General features: G+C 35.4%; 1 protein-coding gene across 1 annotated transcript in view; it reads left to right on the top strand.

The window, feature by feature from the left end:
• MGAM2 (maltase-glucoamylase 2 (putative)) overlaps positions 1-14,897 on the top strand; it is an 81,160-nt gene that overhangs the window by 2,656 nt on the left and 63,607 nt on the right. The window contains exons 2-8 of the mRNA XM_045564108.1: positions 1,206-1,285; positions 8,724-8,844; positions 8,960-9,069; positions 9,373-9,527; positions 10,451-10,622; positions 13,048-13,147; positions 13,935-14,047. Of these exons, the coding sequence (XP_045420064.1) occupies positions 1,206-1,285; positions 8,724-8,844; positions 8,960-9,069; positions 9,373-9,527; positions 10,451-10,622; positions 13,048-13,147; positions 13,935-14,047 (851 nt within the window). The remainder of the gene's footprint in view (positions 1-1,205; positions 1,286-8,723; positions 8,845-8,959; positions 9,070-9,372; positions 9,528-10,450; positions 10,623-13,047; positions 13,148-13,934; positions 14,048-14,897) is intronic.

Here is a 14,897-nt window from a genome sequence, read left to right as displayed (position 1 = left end):
TGAAATTTGAAAAATTTTGTGCTTCAAAGGACACTGTGAAGAAAGTGAAAAACAACCCACAGGATCAGGCCACATATTTGCAAATGACATATCTGATAAGGGCCTAGTATCTAGAGATATATAAAAATATTACAATTTAAAAAAACCCAAGTTGATTCTTAAATGAGCAAAGAATTTAAATAGACATTTCTCCATAGAAGATCTACACATGGCCAGCAAACCCATGAAAGGATATTCAAACTCCTCAGTTATTTGGGAGATGTAAGTCAAAACACCAAGCTACCATTTCACTTCCTTTAGGATGGTTATAATAAAAAACACAGATAATAGCAAGTGTTGTTGAGATTATGGAGAAATTGGAATTCTCATACATTGATACATTGCTAGTGGGAACATAAAATGGTGTAGTCACCTTGGAAAAAAGTTTGGTAGTTCCTCAAAAAGTTAAAGATGGATAGAAGAAAAAGATGGAGTTAACCAAATTAGTCACCACTTCCCCTTGTAGGTGTATAACCAAAAAAATTGAAAACATATTCACACAAAAACGTTCACATGAATGTTTATAGAAGAAGTATATATAATAGCCAAAAAGTGGAAACAATCCAAGTGTACATCAACTGATAAATAAATAAAATGTGTTATATTCATACAGTGGAATATGATTTAGCCATTAAAAAGAATAAAGCACTGATACATGTTTCAACATGGATGAACCTTGAAAAAAACATTGTGCTTCTTGGCTCAACACAAAAGGCCACACAGAATCGTTTTGTGATTCTGTTTTTGTTAAATGTTCAGAATAGGCAAATCCATAGGGATAAAAAGAATAGATTAGTGTTTACCAGGGACTGGGAGAAAAGGGAAATAGGAGGTGACTGCTAAAGGGTATATGATTTCTTTTGGGGGTGAAGAAATTGTTCTGGAATTAGATGGTGGTGATTGGTTGCACAACTTTGTAAACTACTAAAAGCCACTGAATTGTACAATGGGTGAATTTTATGGTATGTGAATTATATCTGCTTAAAAAGAAAACAAATGTGCTTAACACTTTTCCATGTATTAAATATTGTATATGAATGTAGATACCAATTACTGGTGATTTGTTGATTGTGGAATTGGCTGAAAGTTCATAACTTTGCCACTTTCCTTCCTGGAACTCTGATTACACTGCAAACTTTCAACTTTGTCCTTTAATTCCTATGCAGATACTTCGTTTACTCCAGAGTGCCCAGAAATCTCCGAATCAGAAAGGATAGACTGCACACCTGGTCAGGTGGTGACAGAGGTCAGAGAAATAGGGTCGCTATTGGTGGCCTACTGGGTTTTATTGAAAGGAACCCAATAGGTAAAGTAGGGAGAGGGTGGTGGTGGTGTGGTTTATGGGCCTCTGATTTGTTTGGAGTTATTTATTTCTTTCTTGCCTTGTTGAAATAAACAACAATACCACAGAAGTGAAGAAAGCAGAGTAGAGAAAAGGGAGGAGTAAGAGGTGCTAACAAGAATGTTGGCCTAAATCTAAAGTCCAAAGTGGAAGGTAATTACAGGTGTAACTAACCATACCTTAAGTGCAATTCCAAGGATAGCCATGGAAAGGTTAAATATTTGTGGGCTAGGCTATGCATTCCTTGAGAATAGAGGCCACCAAGCACATGTAGATGATTGAGTCACTTGTAGAACTCAGGCGGCTTATTATAACAGGAGACTTGTGGAATTATGTTATTGACAACAGAGGTCCCAATGAACATGTGCTAAAGAACACAGGTTTTCTCCCTGAGTAGCTTCCATAAGAATATCAGCTATTTGAGCCCTGCTTAGTTGTGACTTATGACTTTGTCATAAAGGTTGTATATATTTATATGTTAAAATTTTATTTCTTTACCCTATAGCCTACATTCTTTTTTTCTTTTTTTTAATTTTTATGTATTAAATTTTTTTTTATTTCAGCTTATTATGGGGGTATAAAAGTTCAGGTTATATATATTGCCCATGTCCCGCCCATCCCCCGAGTCAGAGCTTCAAGCGTGTCCATTCCCCAGACAGTGTGCATCGCACTCATCATGTAGTTATACCCCCATCCCCTCCCCCCACCCCCCATCCCCCCCGAAACAGAACATTCAAGCGTGTCCATTCCCCAGACAGTGTGCAGTGCACTCATCATGTAGGTATACACCCATCCCTTCCTCCCATCCCCCACCTCAGTCAGAAACCCAATTGGTATTATTCCCAAATGTGAGAGTTATTCTATTGTTAGGTGTAATTATAGATTATTCATCCTTTTTTCTATATCCACTCTACTTTTGATAGGCATCTGTGAGTTTTCATCTAAGACTTGTTTTGAATAGTGCTGCTATGAACAGTATAGCACATGTCTTTTGGTGAACATTTGGAAGAATTTTTATTGGCTCCATACCTAGAAATGGAATTTCTAGTTCATAGGATATGTACATGTCTAGCTTTAGCTAATACTACTACAAAATAGTTTTTCAAAGTGTTTGTACCAATTTACATTTCTTTTAGCAGTATATAAGAGTTCAGTTGCTCTATATCCTAACCAACTGTTGATGTTTTCTCCTTTTTCAATATAACCATTCTTTGGTTTTTATTTTCATATCCCTCATGACTAATGAAGTTAAACACTTTTATATATGCTTATTAGCTAGTTGGATAATCATATTTGTGAAGTATATTTTCAATTTTTTGCTCTATTTTTTCTGTTGGGCTGTTCATATTTTTTAATTGCTTTGTAGTCGTTATTTATGTATTCTGGATACAAGTCTTTTGTTAGTTACATAAATCTTAACAACATATATCTTAGTCTGTGGTTTGGCTTTTAACTCTCTTAATGGTGACTTCTGATGACAAGTAGTTCTTAATTTTAACATAGTTCACTTTATCATTTTTTCAATGATTAGTACATTTTGTGTTTTATTTGAGAATTCTTGCTTACTCCAACATCAGAAAAATATATTCCTATTCTTCCTCTAGAAGCATTATTGTTTTATCTTTCAAATTTAGGTCTTTGGTCAATATGGTATTAATTTTTGTGCATGGTATCAAGGAAGAGTCTAGAAATATTTTTCTTCTTTAATTTCCCATAGATCCATCACCACTTACTGAAATAACCATCTTTTTCCTTCTGTATTGTAGTGGCAGCTTTACTGTAAATGACGCCTTTACACGTGTAGATCTGCTTCTGAAATCTATTTTGTTCAATTATTAGTTTGTTCTTTTGCCAATACCACTCTGCCTTAATTACTTTTGCTTTAAAATAAGTCTTAATCTGTGGTTGTATAAATCTTCCAAATCATTCTTATTTTTCTTCAAAATTGTCTAGCTTATTCTTTGCCCTTTAATTTTATTTGTTTTTGTCTTTTTTATTGTTGTTGTTGTTATTGTTATTGTTTGAAACATAGTCTAACTCTGTTGCCTGAGCTAGAGTGCCGTGGCATCAGCCTAGCTCACAGCAACCTCAAACTTCTGAGCTCAGGTGATCCTCCTGCCTCAGCCTCCCAAGTAACTGGGACTACAGGCATGTGCCACCATGACTGACTAATTTTTTCTGTACATATTTTTAGTTGTACATATAATTTCTCTCTATTTTTAGTAGAGACAGGGTCTCACTCTTGCTCAGGCTGGTCTCGAACTCCTGAGCTCAAACGATCCACCTGCCTCTGCCTCCCAGAGTGCTAAGATTACAGGCGTGAGCCACCGCACCCGGCATAATTTTAGAATCATCCTGCCAGTTTCCTCACAAAATCTGTAGGAAATTTGATTGTGATTGCATAAAATTTACAGGTTAAATTTGGTAAAATTACCATCTTTTTAAGAGTGAATATTCTAATTCATAGACATGATATATCTCTCCATTTACTGAGATTTTTATTTTTGAAATTTTAATTTTGAAATCTTGCACATTTCTATGCTATATTTCTTCTATTTGATATTTGATTCTATTTAAATATTATTATTAAATTTTAATTTTCTGTTTATCTGTTGTTGATAAATAAATTTAAAATTGATTTTGAATATTGATCTTATAACCAGAAATCTTCTTAAATTTACTTATTAATTATCCTAATTTTTCTGTATCCTTTTTTGTTTTTCCTGATATAATAATGTTATCTGTAAATAATGACAATTTACAATTTTTTTTCCAATATGCATTCTATTTTCTTCCTTGACTTGTAACACTAAGTTCCTTTTTCTTTCTGAATTTTTAATATAGTTTGAGATAGTTTATCTGAAAGGCAATATGCAACTATAGTAGGTTTTAGAAGATAGAATTTTCTGGAGGCTAATTTTAACTAAACATAAGAAATAAGATTGCAATAAAATACTATTAAAATGGAATTTCCCAATTTTGGAAGAAATTGGACATCATTTACAGAATTTAAGCATATATCAGGAACTCTATTGAAGAAATATCTGCATCAAATGGAAGTTGGTCTGAATAATTTCCAAGCCAAACTTCAATTCTTAAATTGTACTAGTCAATACTTTCTTATTTTAAAATGACATAAAATCTATTTGGAAGATAACTCCTTGGAAAAGGTTGGTGTTAAAGAAACAACAGAGATAGGGAGTCTGGTTGAGAGTCAACGCTGTATAGTCTAGGCACGAGTTTATGAGCATCTGTGCTATTGCGGTGGCAATGGCCATGGAAAGGAAGGAAATTAGTATTACTTTTCCATTTCCATCGTCACTGCAGTAACACAGACCCTCATAAACTCAGGCCTGGAGTATAGCAGTTGATTCACAGCAAGTCTCCCTGTCTCCATGCTACATGGGAAAGATGGGGGATTGAAGAATTAGAAATTAATTGCCTCTAAGGTTTGATCTTTGCTGTGTGGGACACTGGTAATGACTTAAAACTGACATTGGGATGTTAGGGCAAACTGCATATCTGACTGTTTATGGCTTTTTATAGAGGTCTGTAGACTTTGAAACAGTTTATGGCAATGAAACTGACCTTTTGGACTTCACTGTCCTCAGTTTCAGAGGTAGCAGAGGTATTTAATGTCTGCCTCCCCCTTAGGAAAATCAATTATCCAGAGGCTGTGCAGAACCTCAAATTCTTTCTCCACTGATCTCTTCCAGCCTTTTTTGTTATCTAAAGAGAATGAAATAGTAATGTCAATTAGATCTATGAAGAATGAGTAAATTTTAAAAGATTGTATGGTTATGATGTAATTATTTTGTTTATAATAGGTATGAGACACTGATTTAAGTTATAGTCATAGTGTGGCTTTTCAGAGCAATTACATCAGATACTAGCATCTAAAATACTTGTCAGGACTATACATTTTCAAATGAGTAGTGTCGTGACATATTCTTTTTTTGTCACACATTCTATACTGAATACATTTCTTTAAAAGGAAAGATTCAGGCATTATAATTATGTATAGAATAAAATGGGGAAGTCCTTGTTTATGATGTTTCCTTTCTGCCTGCAAATTCCGACCTCAGAATCAAGTCAATAGCTTAGTGTATACCCTTCCCTTGATCTTTCTAAGCTTGTGTGTGTGTGTATGTATATATCTGTTTTAACACAAATTTCATCAATTTTTTTCTAACTTGGGTTTTAAATTTAAGGCATTTAAATTTACTACATTATTATATTTTAAAAATAGTTTGCATCCATTGAGATGATTATATGATTTTCTTTTGTCAGTGTTATGAATTACATTAAAATATTTCTTAATTTTAAACCATTCTGGCTTTTGCTTGATAAACCCTATTGGATATTGCACATTAATTTTTTTAATACACTAATAAAATTAAATTGCTAATGTTTTATTAAAATTTTTCACAACCTTGCTTTTTCAGTGAAATTGGCCTATGTATTTTTGTTTGCATGTTTATTTTGACTATCCTATTCAGTTTGTTACCAGAATTATTATAGTTTCATAAAATGAATTAGGAAACTTTCCACATTTTTCTATGTTCTGAATATATAATGTGTATAATATGAGGATATTCTATTTCCTAAACCATCTGGGCAAGACACCATTTTTTTAGGAAAAAAACTTTAACTATTCCTCACAATTTTCCATGGTTACTGGTCATTTCAAATTTTCTATCTTTTCTTATCTATTTTTGATTATTTAAAATTTTACTATATAAAGATTCATTTAATTTAGAGTTCCACATTTGTTCGCAAAAATATTTGTACAAATAGTTTTCTCATAATTCTTACTCATGTTAAAATATACTGTATATCTGTTGTTTTCCATTTTTCTTTCTAACTTTGTTTTTCTTCCTTTCTCTTTGTCAAAACAAGACTTGATAAAGTATTTCTATTTCCTTGATATTTTCAAGGACTCTTCTTTAATTTATTCATCTGCAAAACTAATATGAAAACATATCCTCACACTATAGTAATAGTGTGGAATTACAAGAAGAATTGATATATAAGCCATTAATATATAATAGGAAGTCCTAAAACACATGTTCATACGTGTGTGCTTAAATTTAGTTTATAATAAAAATGACGTTTCAAATCAGTGGTGGAAACAAGGTCCATTTAATTAATGGTGTCTGTTTCTCCTGGGCTTGGTGGCGGCACTATTTCACTCCAATCTAGATGAGTTCTTGGAACATCACACTCAGTGTTTTCAATTGATAAATGTAGATTCTTGCTTCTTTTCTCTTTAATTACTGCATTTATTTTTATTATTTTATGTACTTTTTGTGGGTGTATTGTGTTTGTTTCTAGTTTCTTGGGTTGTACATGGAGTTATTCATCATCTATCACATTCCTTTCTCTCTTTCTTTGATTCCCCTTCTCTCATCTGTCATTTCTCTCTGTCTGAAGTCTTCTCAGTCGAGTGCTGCTGTCTGCCTCTGTTGGTCCCTTCGTTTGTTCTTTCTCTCATATTTTCCATTTCTTTATCATTTTGTATTATGTTCTGGGATGATCTTAAACTTGATTTTTAAAGTTTTTTTTTCCCTTAACACTTCTCTTGCACTGTTTTCTTTTTGTTATTTAGTTTAAATATTGAGTTTTAAATCTTGTTCAAATTCTTAACATTTCACATTCCTTGTTGCTTTTTATAATGGAAGCAATAACTTCATGCCTCTCTCTGAAGATAATTATATTTAATTATATTTATTTTGAAGCCTTATAATGTTTTCTCTATTAATTGTTTCCTCCATTTTGTTTCTTCTGTTTATTAAGTTTGGTGATGTTCTGTCACAGTGTTGGATTCTTGCAAATGTTTGGTGATGCTTGACTGTCATCTTTGCATTTGAATATCTATAACTGCCTGTCCTAATTACCTTGGTTCATGCTGGGTATTTAAGAGGGAAGAGAAGGACTTCTGGAGAGAATGTGGACATTTATCCATAGGTGGTGACAGTAGGGCTTTAGCTGGCACATTGTCATGCCTTCTGGTTCCCAGCATCTCTCCTCACTTCCTTAGCCTATGAACAAATATTAATACTATGGGATGCCTGCCAATCGGCAAGACCTCAGCATTAGCTATGAGAAATGTTGAGTTGAACTTCCCAATTAAGCACCCAAAACTATTCCCAGGCTCTCTTCCATTTCTACACACTGAGTTGGCTTGGAGCAGTTATCTCTCTCCTCCTGTGTTTTAAGCTTTGAATATGTTTTCCTCTAGAGCCGATAAAATCTGTTTCCTATATTTCAGAGTTTTATAACACTTAGGCCCACCATATTGCAATATATTTTGCTGTTTTATAATGCATTTGTATTTTTTATGTCACTTTTCTCACTTCATGTAAATTTAGTTGGGTGAGGAGGTGGATGCCTATGTTTATTCAACATATTGATTGCATTTGTTATCTATTTCTTACAACAAAATAATTGTATATAAATTAATCTGAAAATTCTAGGACCTTTAGAAAATAAATCATGCTAAATAATAATATGAGAATATCTATAATCAAACCACTCTGAGAAACCACGTGTGATTTGTTAACTTATAAGTATTATAGATATTGTGAATTTTTAATGTCACCCCCGCCCTAGTTTTGTCTTAATAGTCTGTTTTCCTTTGCTTTACTTTTCTTTCTTTTTGGAAATGCATTTCTTCTTGCTGTATTCTTAGCTACTTTCATAATTCTTCCTCATGAGAAAGTCCAAACCGCTTGGACTGGCATCCAGCCCACTCATGGTATGAATACCTACTGTGTGCTTCCAGCCTCATTTCTCTTACTCAGTGCTTTAGTAAGCACAATAAATTTATGTTTTATGTGAATCGATCATGCATTTCTGCTTTCTATGCCTGGAATACTGCTCTACTGTTCACCTGTCTAACCTCTCCTGGTGCTTTAGGACTGGCCTTACCTTTCCACTACCTGGAAGTCCTCCCACCCCACTCCCAGCCTCCCAGGCTGGGTACAATGGCTGTGTGTGTTCCCTCAGCTGCTGGGCACACTCTATTGGAGTACTTGTCTCATTATCCTGTATGTAATTGCTTTCTTAGTTATCTGGATTTACCACTAGACTATAAGTTTGCTGAAAGCACAAGCTATATCTTATTTCTCTGCATTTTTAGTTCCTTGTCTGGTATATAATAAATGCATGTTGGATGGCTGGATAAGTGTATAAATATAAAATGAATAAATTAATAAATGTAATAATGGCCTATCTTCAATTCTCCTTGGAATAAAATGGGAATAAAATGGGAACAAATAAATAGACAAATAATCCTTTCCTTCCTTCATCTTACAATGCTAGCTCTGTGCCATTGTTACAGGATGTCTGCACACAGCAGTATAAGTGCTGCTGGGAGGCTGAGGCAGATGCCAACATCCCTTCATGCTTCTTCCCCAGGAACTGGGGCTATGAAGTCATCGATGGCTCAGATACAAGCACAGGTGAGCACTGCCCTGATGTTGCCCCAAGGAATGACTCCTTATGGCCCAGATAAGGTCACTGAAAAATAAAAGCTAAAAGTCAGTCTCTCTCTCCCTCTCTTCCTCCCACCGCCAGGGCTTACTGCCCAGTTGCAAAGGTTGCCATCTCCATCTCTGTTTGGAAATGATATCAACAACACTCTCTTCACAGCTGAATTTCAGACATCCAATCGGTTGCATTTTAAGGTTGGTTTGGCAGTCACCACTAAATACATCTCTGAAGAAAGCTGTTCCCCATACTGGGTTTGAGTTGCAGAGGCAGAAGGCACCTCTCTTCCTCTCCACAGGAATCTCTGGATGGGATGGGTAGGCTCATTTTTATTTGAAGGGGCACATGTGATTGCATCATTTCTTCTCACACATCAGAAACCACAGGGTCAGGAATTAGAAGCTATTCTAATGGAGGGTTATTTTAGAGGGAGCATCTTTTATAGCTCTACAAGGAAGTGGTCTTATGTGCAGTTGTCCTTTATGTTTTCCTTTTGACAGATCACGGATCTCAATAATGTGCGCTATGAAGTCCCCCATGAAAATGTGCAGCTGGTTAATGCGACCGCTGATATCTCCAATTTGAGCTATCACATAAACGTCACCAACACACCCTTCAGCATCAAAATAATGAGGATGAGCAACCAAAGAGTCTTGTGAGCTTTCCAGCACTCTTTGTGCATCTCTGAATATGCAGTCCCCACATCACTCACTCTGACTTACCCTGGGTAGGCAGTGAGGCCAGTCTGACTTGGGAAAATGTTTGAACCTCAGAAAAAATGTCAAAGCTTTTACTGTGAATTAAGAGTGGTAACCTGTCATGACTGTAGAGCAAAGGATGCTAAAATGTAATGTACTAGTTTGCTAAGTTATATAATATATAAATGTTATAATATATTTTTATAATATATATAAAAATATCAGATATAGCTGCATTTTATATCTATAAATATAGTTGTGGTTCACATATGTTATAAAATAGGGGATTTTATTGTTTTAAATGATCATTCATACTAGAACTCAAACTTCACTGTTTATTATTCCAAATTATTATTTCCTGTGAATCGTAACATCAAGCACGCAACAACAGTTTGAGCTTAAATCACAAATTGTACTGGAGGAAATAGAAGTGTGAATGTCAGTAAACCTGTATTCAAATCCTGGCACCAGCAAATCAACAGTCAGTTGTGTGATATTAGGCAAAGTAACTCATTCATCAGTATCAGTTTCCTTGTCCATAAAAAGGTATCAAAAAATCCACTTTTGCTAGGGGCAATGAGACACTGCTCATATAGCATCCAGAGTTGTGGCTGGCCTGCAGTGGATGCACAGCAAATATAAGGTCATGTCTGCCATCTTTCTGTCATCATCCAACCTGAGCTCCTGATGTCCCATCACTAGTGCTGTGTTCCTCGAGAATCAAAGGACCAGAGATGCCCTAGAAAGGCTTTCAAAGGTAGCATGGAAACTGATGAGAATAGCTGAAAGAACTGATCTCTGAGAGTACATGGAAAGGAGCAGATAGCTCCTAGAGAAAAGAGGGTTGTTGGATGACTCTTGCTCTTATCCCACGGCCTAGGCTGGACACGAGCATCGGGCCCCTCCAGTTCGCCGAGCAGTACTTGCAGCTGTCTTTCCGACTGCCCAGTGCCAACGTGTATGGGCTGGGAGAACACGTGCACCAGCAGTACCGCCACAATATGTCCTGGAAGACCTGGCCCATCTTCACCCGGGACACCACCCCCACTGAGGTGAGGTGCCCTTCCTCCTGCTGATTCCTCACAGTAAGGGATACATCTGTATCTTATTTTGCTCATTTTAGATGTGCTGGTATTGAGGAATACTTGTTCTTAAGGTCTATGAACTCAGAAATATAGCAGCATTAGAAATAGAACATTTTTAGAAAACTATCAATTTTCCAGCAATTAGAAATATAGCAATTTTTAAAAATCTTACTTTTAATAAAAAATAAAATTTAATGATTATATTAGGGCGTAGTATATATTAGAAAAGATTTCTGAAAAATTACTATGTCTGGCTTTGATAATGCAGTAGAGGAGAGCTTCAGCAGGAGCCACTCAGCAGAACTTTGTGGACTAAAAGCATCTCTTGGGACAGCTTTCACATTGCTCTAGATCTTTGCTAGTCAGAATACGTGTTAGCGACAGCAGTGTTGGCATCATCTGGAAGGTTGTTAGAAATGCAGAGTCTCAGGCCTTGCCCCAGACCCACTGAATGCAAATCTGTGTTTTCACAAGATCCCCAGGTGACTCACAGGCCAAATAGGGAGAAGAACTGCTCTAGGCCAGTGCCTCTCAACTTACCTGGAGCGAAGGATGTGTTTCCTCTTCTTTGATGAATCCAGCATGGGCAACATTTTTGGAAACTACAATTAAAACATATTCCTGCAAAAATGAAATAAATATATCCAAAATACAAGTCCAAATTGAACAGACATAAAATTACTCTTTTCAATTACTATAAAGGAATTTCTAACTCTTTTGATTTTTATATTTACCTTTTTGGTGACTGGAAACAAAGGACTTTGGAAGGTATCAGTTCGTAGACAACACTGAGTAGCGTTGGTTTGCAGAGCATGTCTTGAAGCCTCCATTGTGCGCAGGAGGGAGGGGACTGACGTTTTGCAATTCATATTTTGCAGGAGATGAGCAAAGCAAGTAGTGTGTTAACTTATAGTCCACCTACCAGTATCCATGTAATGGAGGGAGTGCACTTACTGAACTGAACAAGGAGGAAAAAGCAATGGCCAGCACATTCACTAAAATTTTTGGTCAAGAACCTTGACAAATATGGAATACTAAACATCATACTATGTTTGACTTTCTACAGCTGAAATTCCAACTGTGTAGTCACAGATCAGATTAAATGCCTGCCTGCTTGTCTGCCTGCTTTTCTTCCTCTCTCCCTTTTTTTCTTTCTTCAATTTTTTTTTTAAATTTATTTGTATTTTACCCAAGTGTGATGCCATGAGTTTTTCTGGCTATATACGTATTTTTTCAAGAGACAAGGTCTCAGAGTCTCACTCTGTTGCTCAGGCTGGAGTATAGTGGCCCAAGCTCACTGTAACCTCAAATACCTGGGCTCATCTCCAGATAATTTTTAATTTTTTTTTTACAGACTGGCTTTCACTGTGTTGCCCAGGCTGGTCTCAAACTCCTGGTCTCAAGTGATCCTCCTGCTGCAGCCTCCCAAAGTGCTGGGATAGCAGGCATGAGCCACCACACCTGGCTATAATTTTAAATTTAGTGTAGGCTTATTGGTCTTCTCAATTTTGTATATCATGATGATTCTTTAGTTTTTTTCTTCTCCTTCTATAATGTGTTATACACACACACATTATCTCTTTTTATGTCAGTGCTCATCACAGCTCTGTCACAGGTTCAATATATTTCTCTTTTTTATTTTTTTTAATTTTAAACTTTTTTTTACTACCTAAGTATTAATATTATCTGTTAATTATAGAAAGATTAGAAAATACAATTGGGCACAAAAAAGAAATTTGAAATTGCTCATAATACCATCACCTGCTAATAGTTTGGTATACATCATTGCAAATATTTTCTAATTTTTTAAAAATGACTTGATGGAGGCATAATTTATATACTATAAGATTCACTAGTTTTAGGTGTACAGTTCAATGATTTTTAGCACATCTACTGAGTTATGTAATCATCATCATAATGCAGTTTTTGAACATTGTTATCATCCCAGTAGGATCCTTCTTCACTCTTAAACTTAACCGCCATTCCTGCCCCAGTGCCCACTCTAGCCCCAGGCAATCACTGATCTACTCTCTGTCTCTATAGATTTGTCTTCTGTAGATACTTCACGTAAATGGAATCATGCAATACATAGTCTTTTGTGTCTGTTTCTTTCATTTAGTGTTAAGATTTTTGAGGTTTATTCATGTTGTAGCATGTACAAGTATTTCATTTCTTATTACTGCTGAATAGAATTCATTATGTAGATATAACACAGTTTGTTTATTCCTTTGCCAGTTGATGATACCATTTCAATACCCTTTTGGTACAATACTAACCTACATCAAGTGTTGAACAAGTCCATGTTATACATGGGTTTTGATATTATTTTAGAGTGAATAAAAATGTGTTTAACACATAATACTATTATTATTGTCTTCTTTTTTGCTGATAGGGCATGATTAATCTGTATGGAGCTCATACATTCTTCTTGTGCCTTGAAGACACCACTGGCTTCTCTTTTGGAGTTTTTCTGATGAACAGTAATGCCATGGGTAGGAAGCATCTTTTTATCTTCTGTGGGGAGGAGCATGTTTTGGGATTCTGCTTTTATTAAAAAAATCACTTTTATGATGAGATCACTGCTTAATAAAAGGCATATTGAACTTAAAATACTTTTATTGAAACTGGAACTTGAAAGTAGGTGAACCTGTTTACAAATCTAGTTCATGCTTAAAGCTATTTTTATTGAAAACTGCTTCAGGGGTCTCCTTTGATATAATGTTTCTCTGAATATTCTGTAGAGAATAGGATCCATTGATAGACACACTCCAGAGATACCTGTAGCTTTCAACGTGTAAACCAGGCCATCTGTCTACAGGCAGCAAGACTGTGTTCTGCAAGCTGTTTTTCGTAGCCTGTCCTTTCTCCACTCCAGAATTTTCCTCCTCCAGCTTCTGGATTAATGGTGTCCTAATAAGCATCTTAAATTTATTTTTAAATGTCAAATTTAAATAGTCAAATTCATCTAATATGGTTTTTAAAGCTTCCTTTAATTTAAATCACTCATAAAACCCAGAAGTTTATGTTTTCATATGGCCAGATTAAAATAAAATTTATTCTTCTTCCTCTTAACAAAATAAACTTTAGTTTTTCTTTGGTGTTTTACTCATTCAGTATTTTGATAAACTTTAACAATCCTCTGATAAAAGGAATATGTGTGGTTTTCATCCCTTTCAAAATAAGACTGAGACTGCTTTGGATAGCTCAGCTATTCATACTCTAGAGAAATGTATATTTTCAACCCTGAGATTCTAATAACTTTAATTTTAATCTTTTCAGAGGTCACCCTTCAGCCTGCTCCTGCAATCACTTACCGCACAATTGGGGGTGTTCTTGACTTTTATGTATTCCTGGGAAACACTCCAGAACAAGTGGTTCAGGAATACCTGGAGGTATGGCTTTGCATTTCAATAGTCATTATTCATTGCCGTTACCTCATACACTCATAGATTAACAGGAGAAAAATAAAATTATTAACAAGCTCTATGGGTTATAAATGCTGGGATTGTGAGTCTTTCATCTATTGTTTGTTTATTTTGATGACATTTATTGGACACTTTCTGTATGCTAAAGAGGCACTGTGCAAAGCTTGGGGGATGAAAAAATAAGTCAGACATCATCCTGCTTTCAAGGAACTTACAGTCCGTCCATGTATGACCCATCATTTCAAAGACCTGAGGCAACACATCAGCAAAGTTTATTCATTCATTCATTCAATAAATTAAAATTCAGTGAAAAGGGACTCTGAAAGGAACTTTGCTAGCTATTTATATTTGATTCAAACTATAGGACAGGAAGGAGCTTTAGACACCATTTAGCTTAAGCTTCCTACTTTACAGATGAAAAACCTCGGGCACAGAAAGATGAAGTGGTTTGTTTAAGATGACATGTAAAGACATATGAAATATAGTTCCAGATGCCAGTGAATTTATAATCAAATAGGAGAATTATGACAAGGCCTGAAATAATTGTAATAGGAAGTAACTTGTAATAGATGTCATGAATGAGGTGCAGATAAACTGTATGGGAATTCAGAGGCATGACAGAAAGCACCCTCATAGCAGAGGGCAGGCACTCTTACGGGAGAATGGGAGACAGGACTCAGGGTGTTGGCTTCAACAACTTGGAAAACTTGGATTTTAAACATTCCAGTATTTTGTCACCCATTCTACTCGTAATCCCATCAGCCCTTATTCCTTTATCCTTAGCACGTAACGCTGTCTGAAATTACACTAGACATTT

Source organism: Lemur catta, chromosome 11, assembly GCF_020740605.2.
Source record: "Lemur catta isolate mLemCat1 chromosome 11, mLemCat1.pri, whole genome shotgun sequence".
Lineage (NCBI taxonomy): Eukaryota > Metazoa > Chordata > Mammalia > Primates > Lemuridae > Lemur > Lemur catta.
Note: the sequence above shows the minus strand (reverse complement) of the source record. Positions and strands in the feature narration are given on the sequence as shown.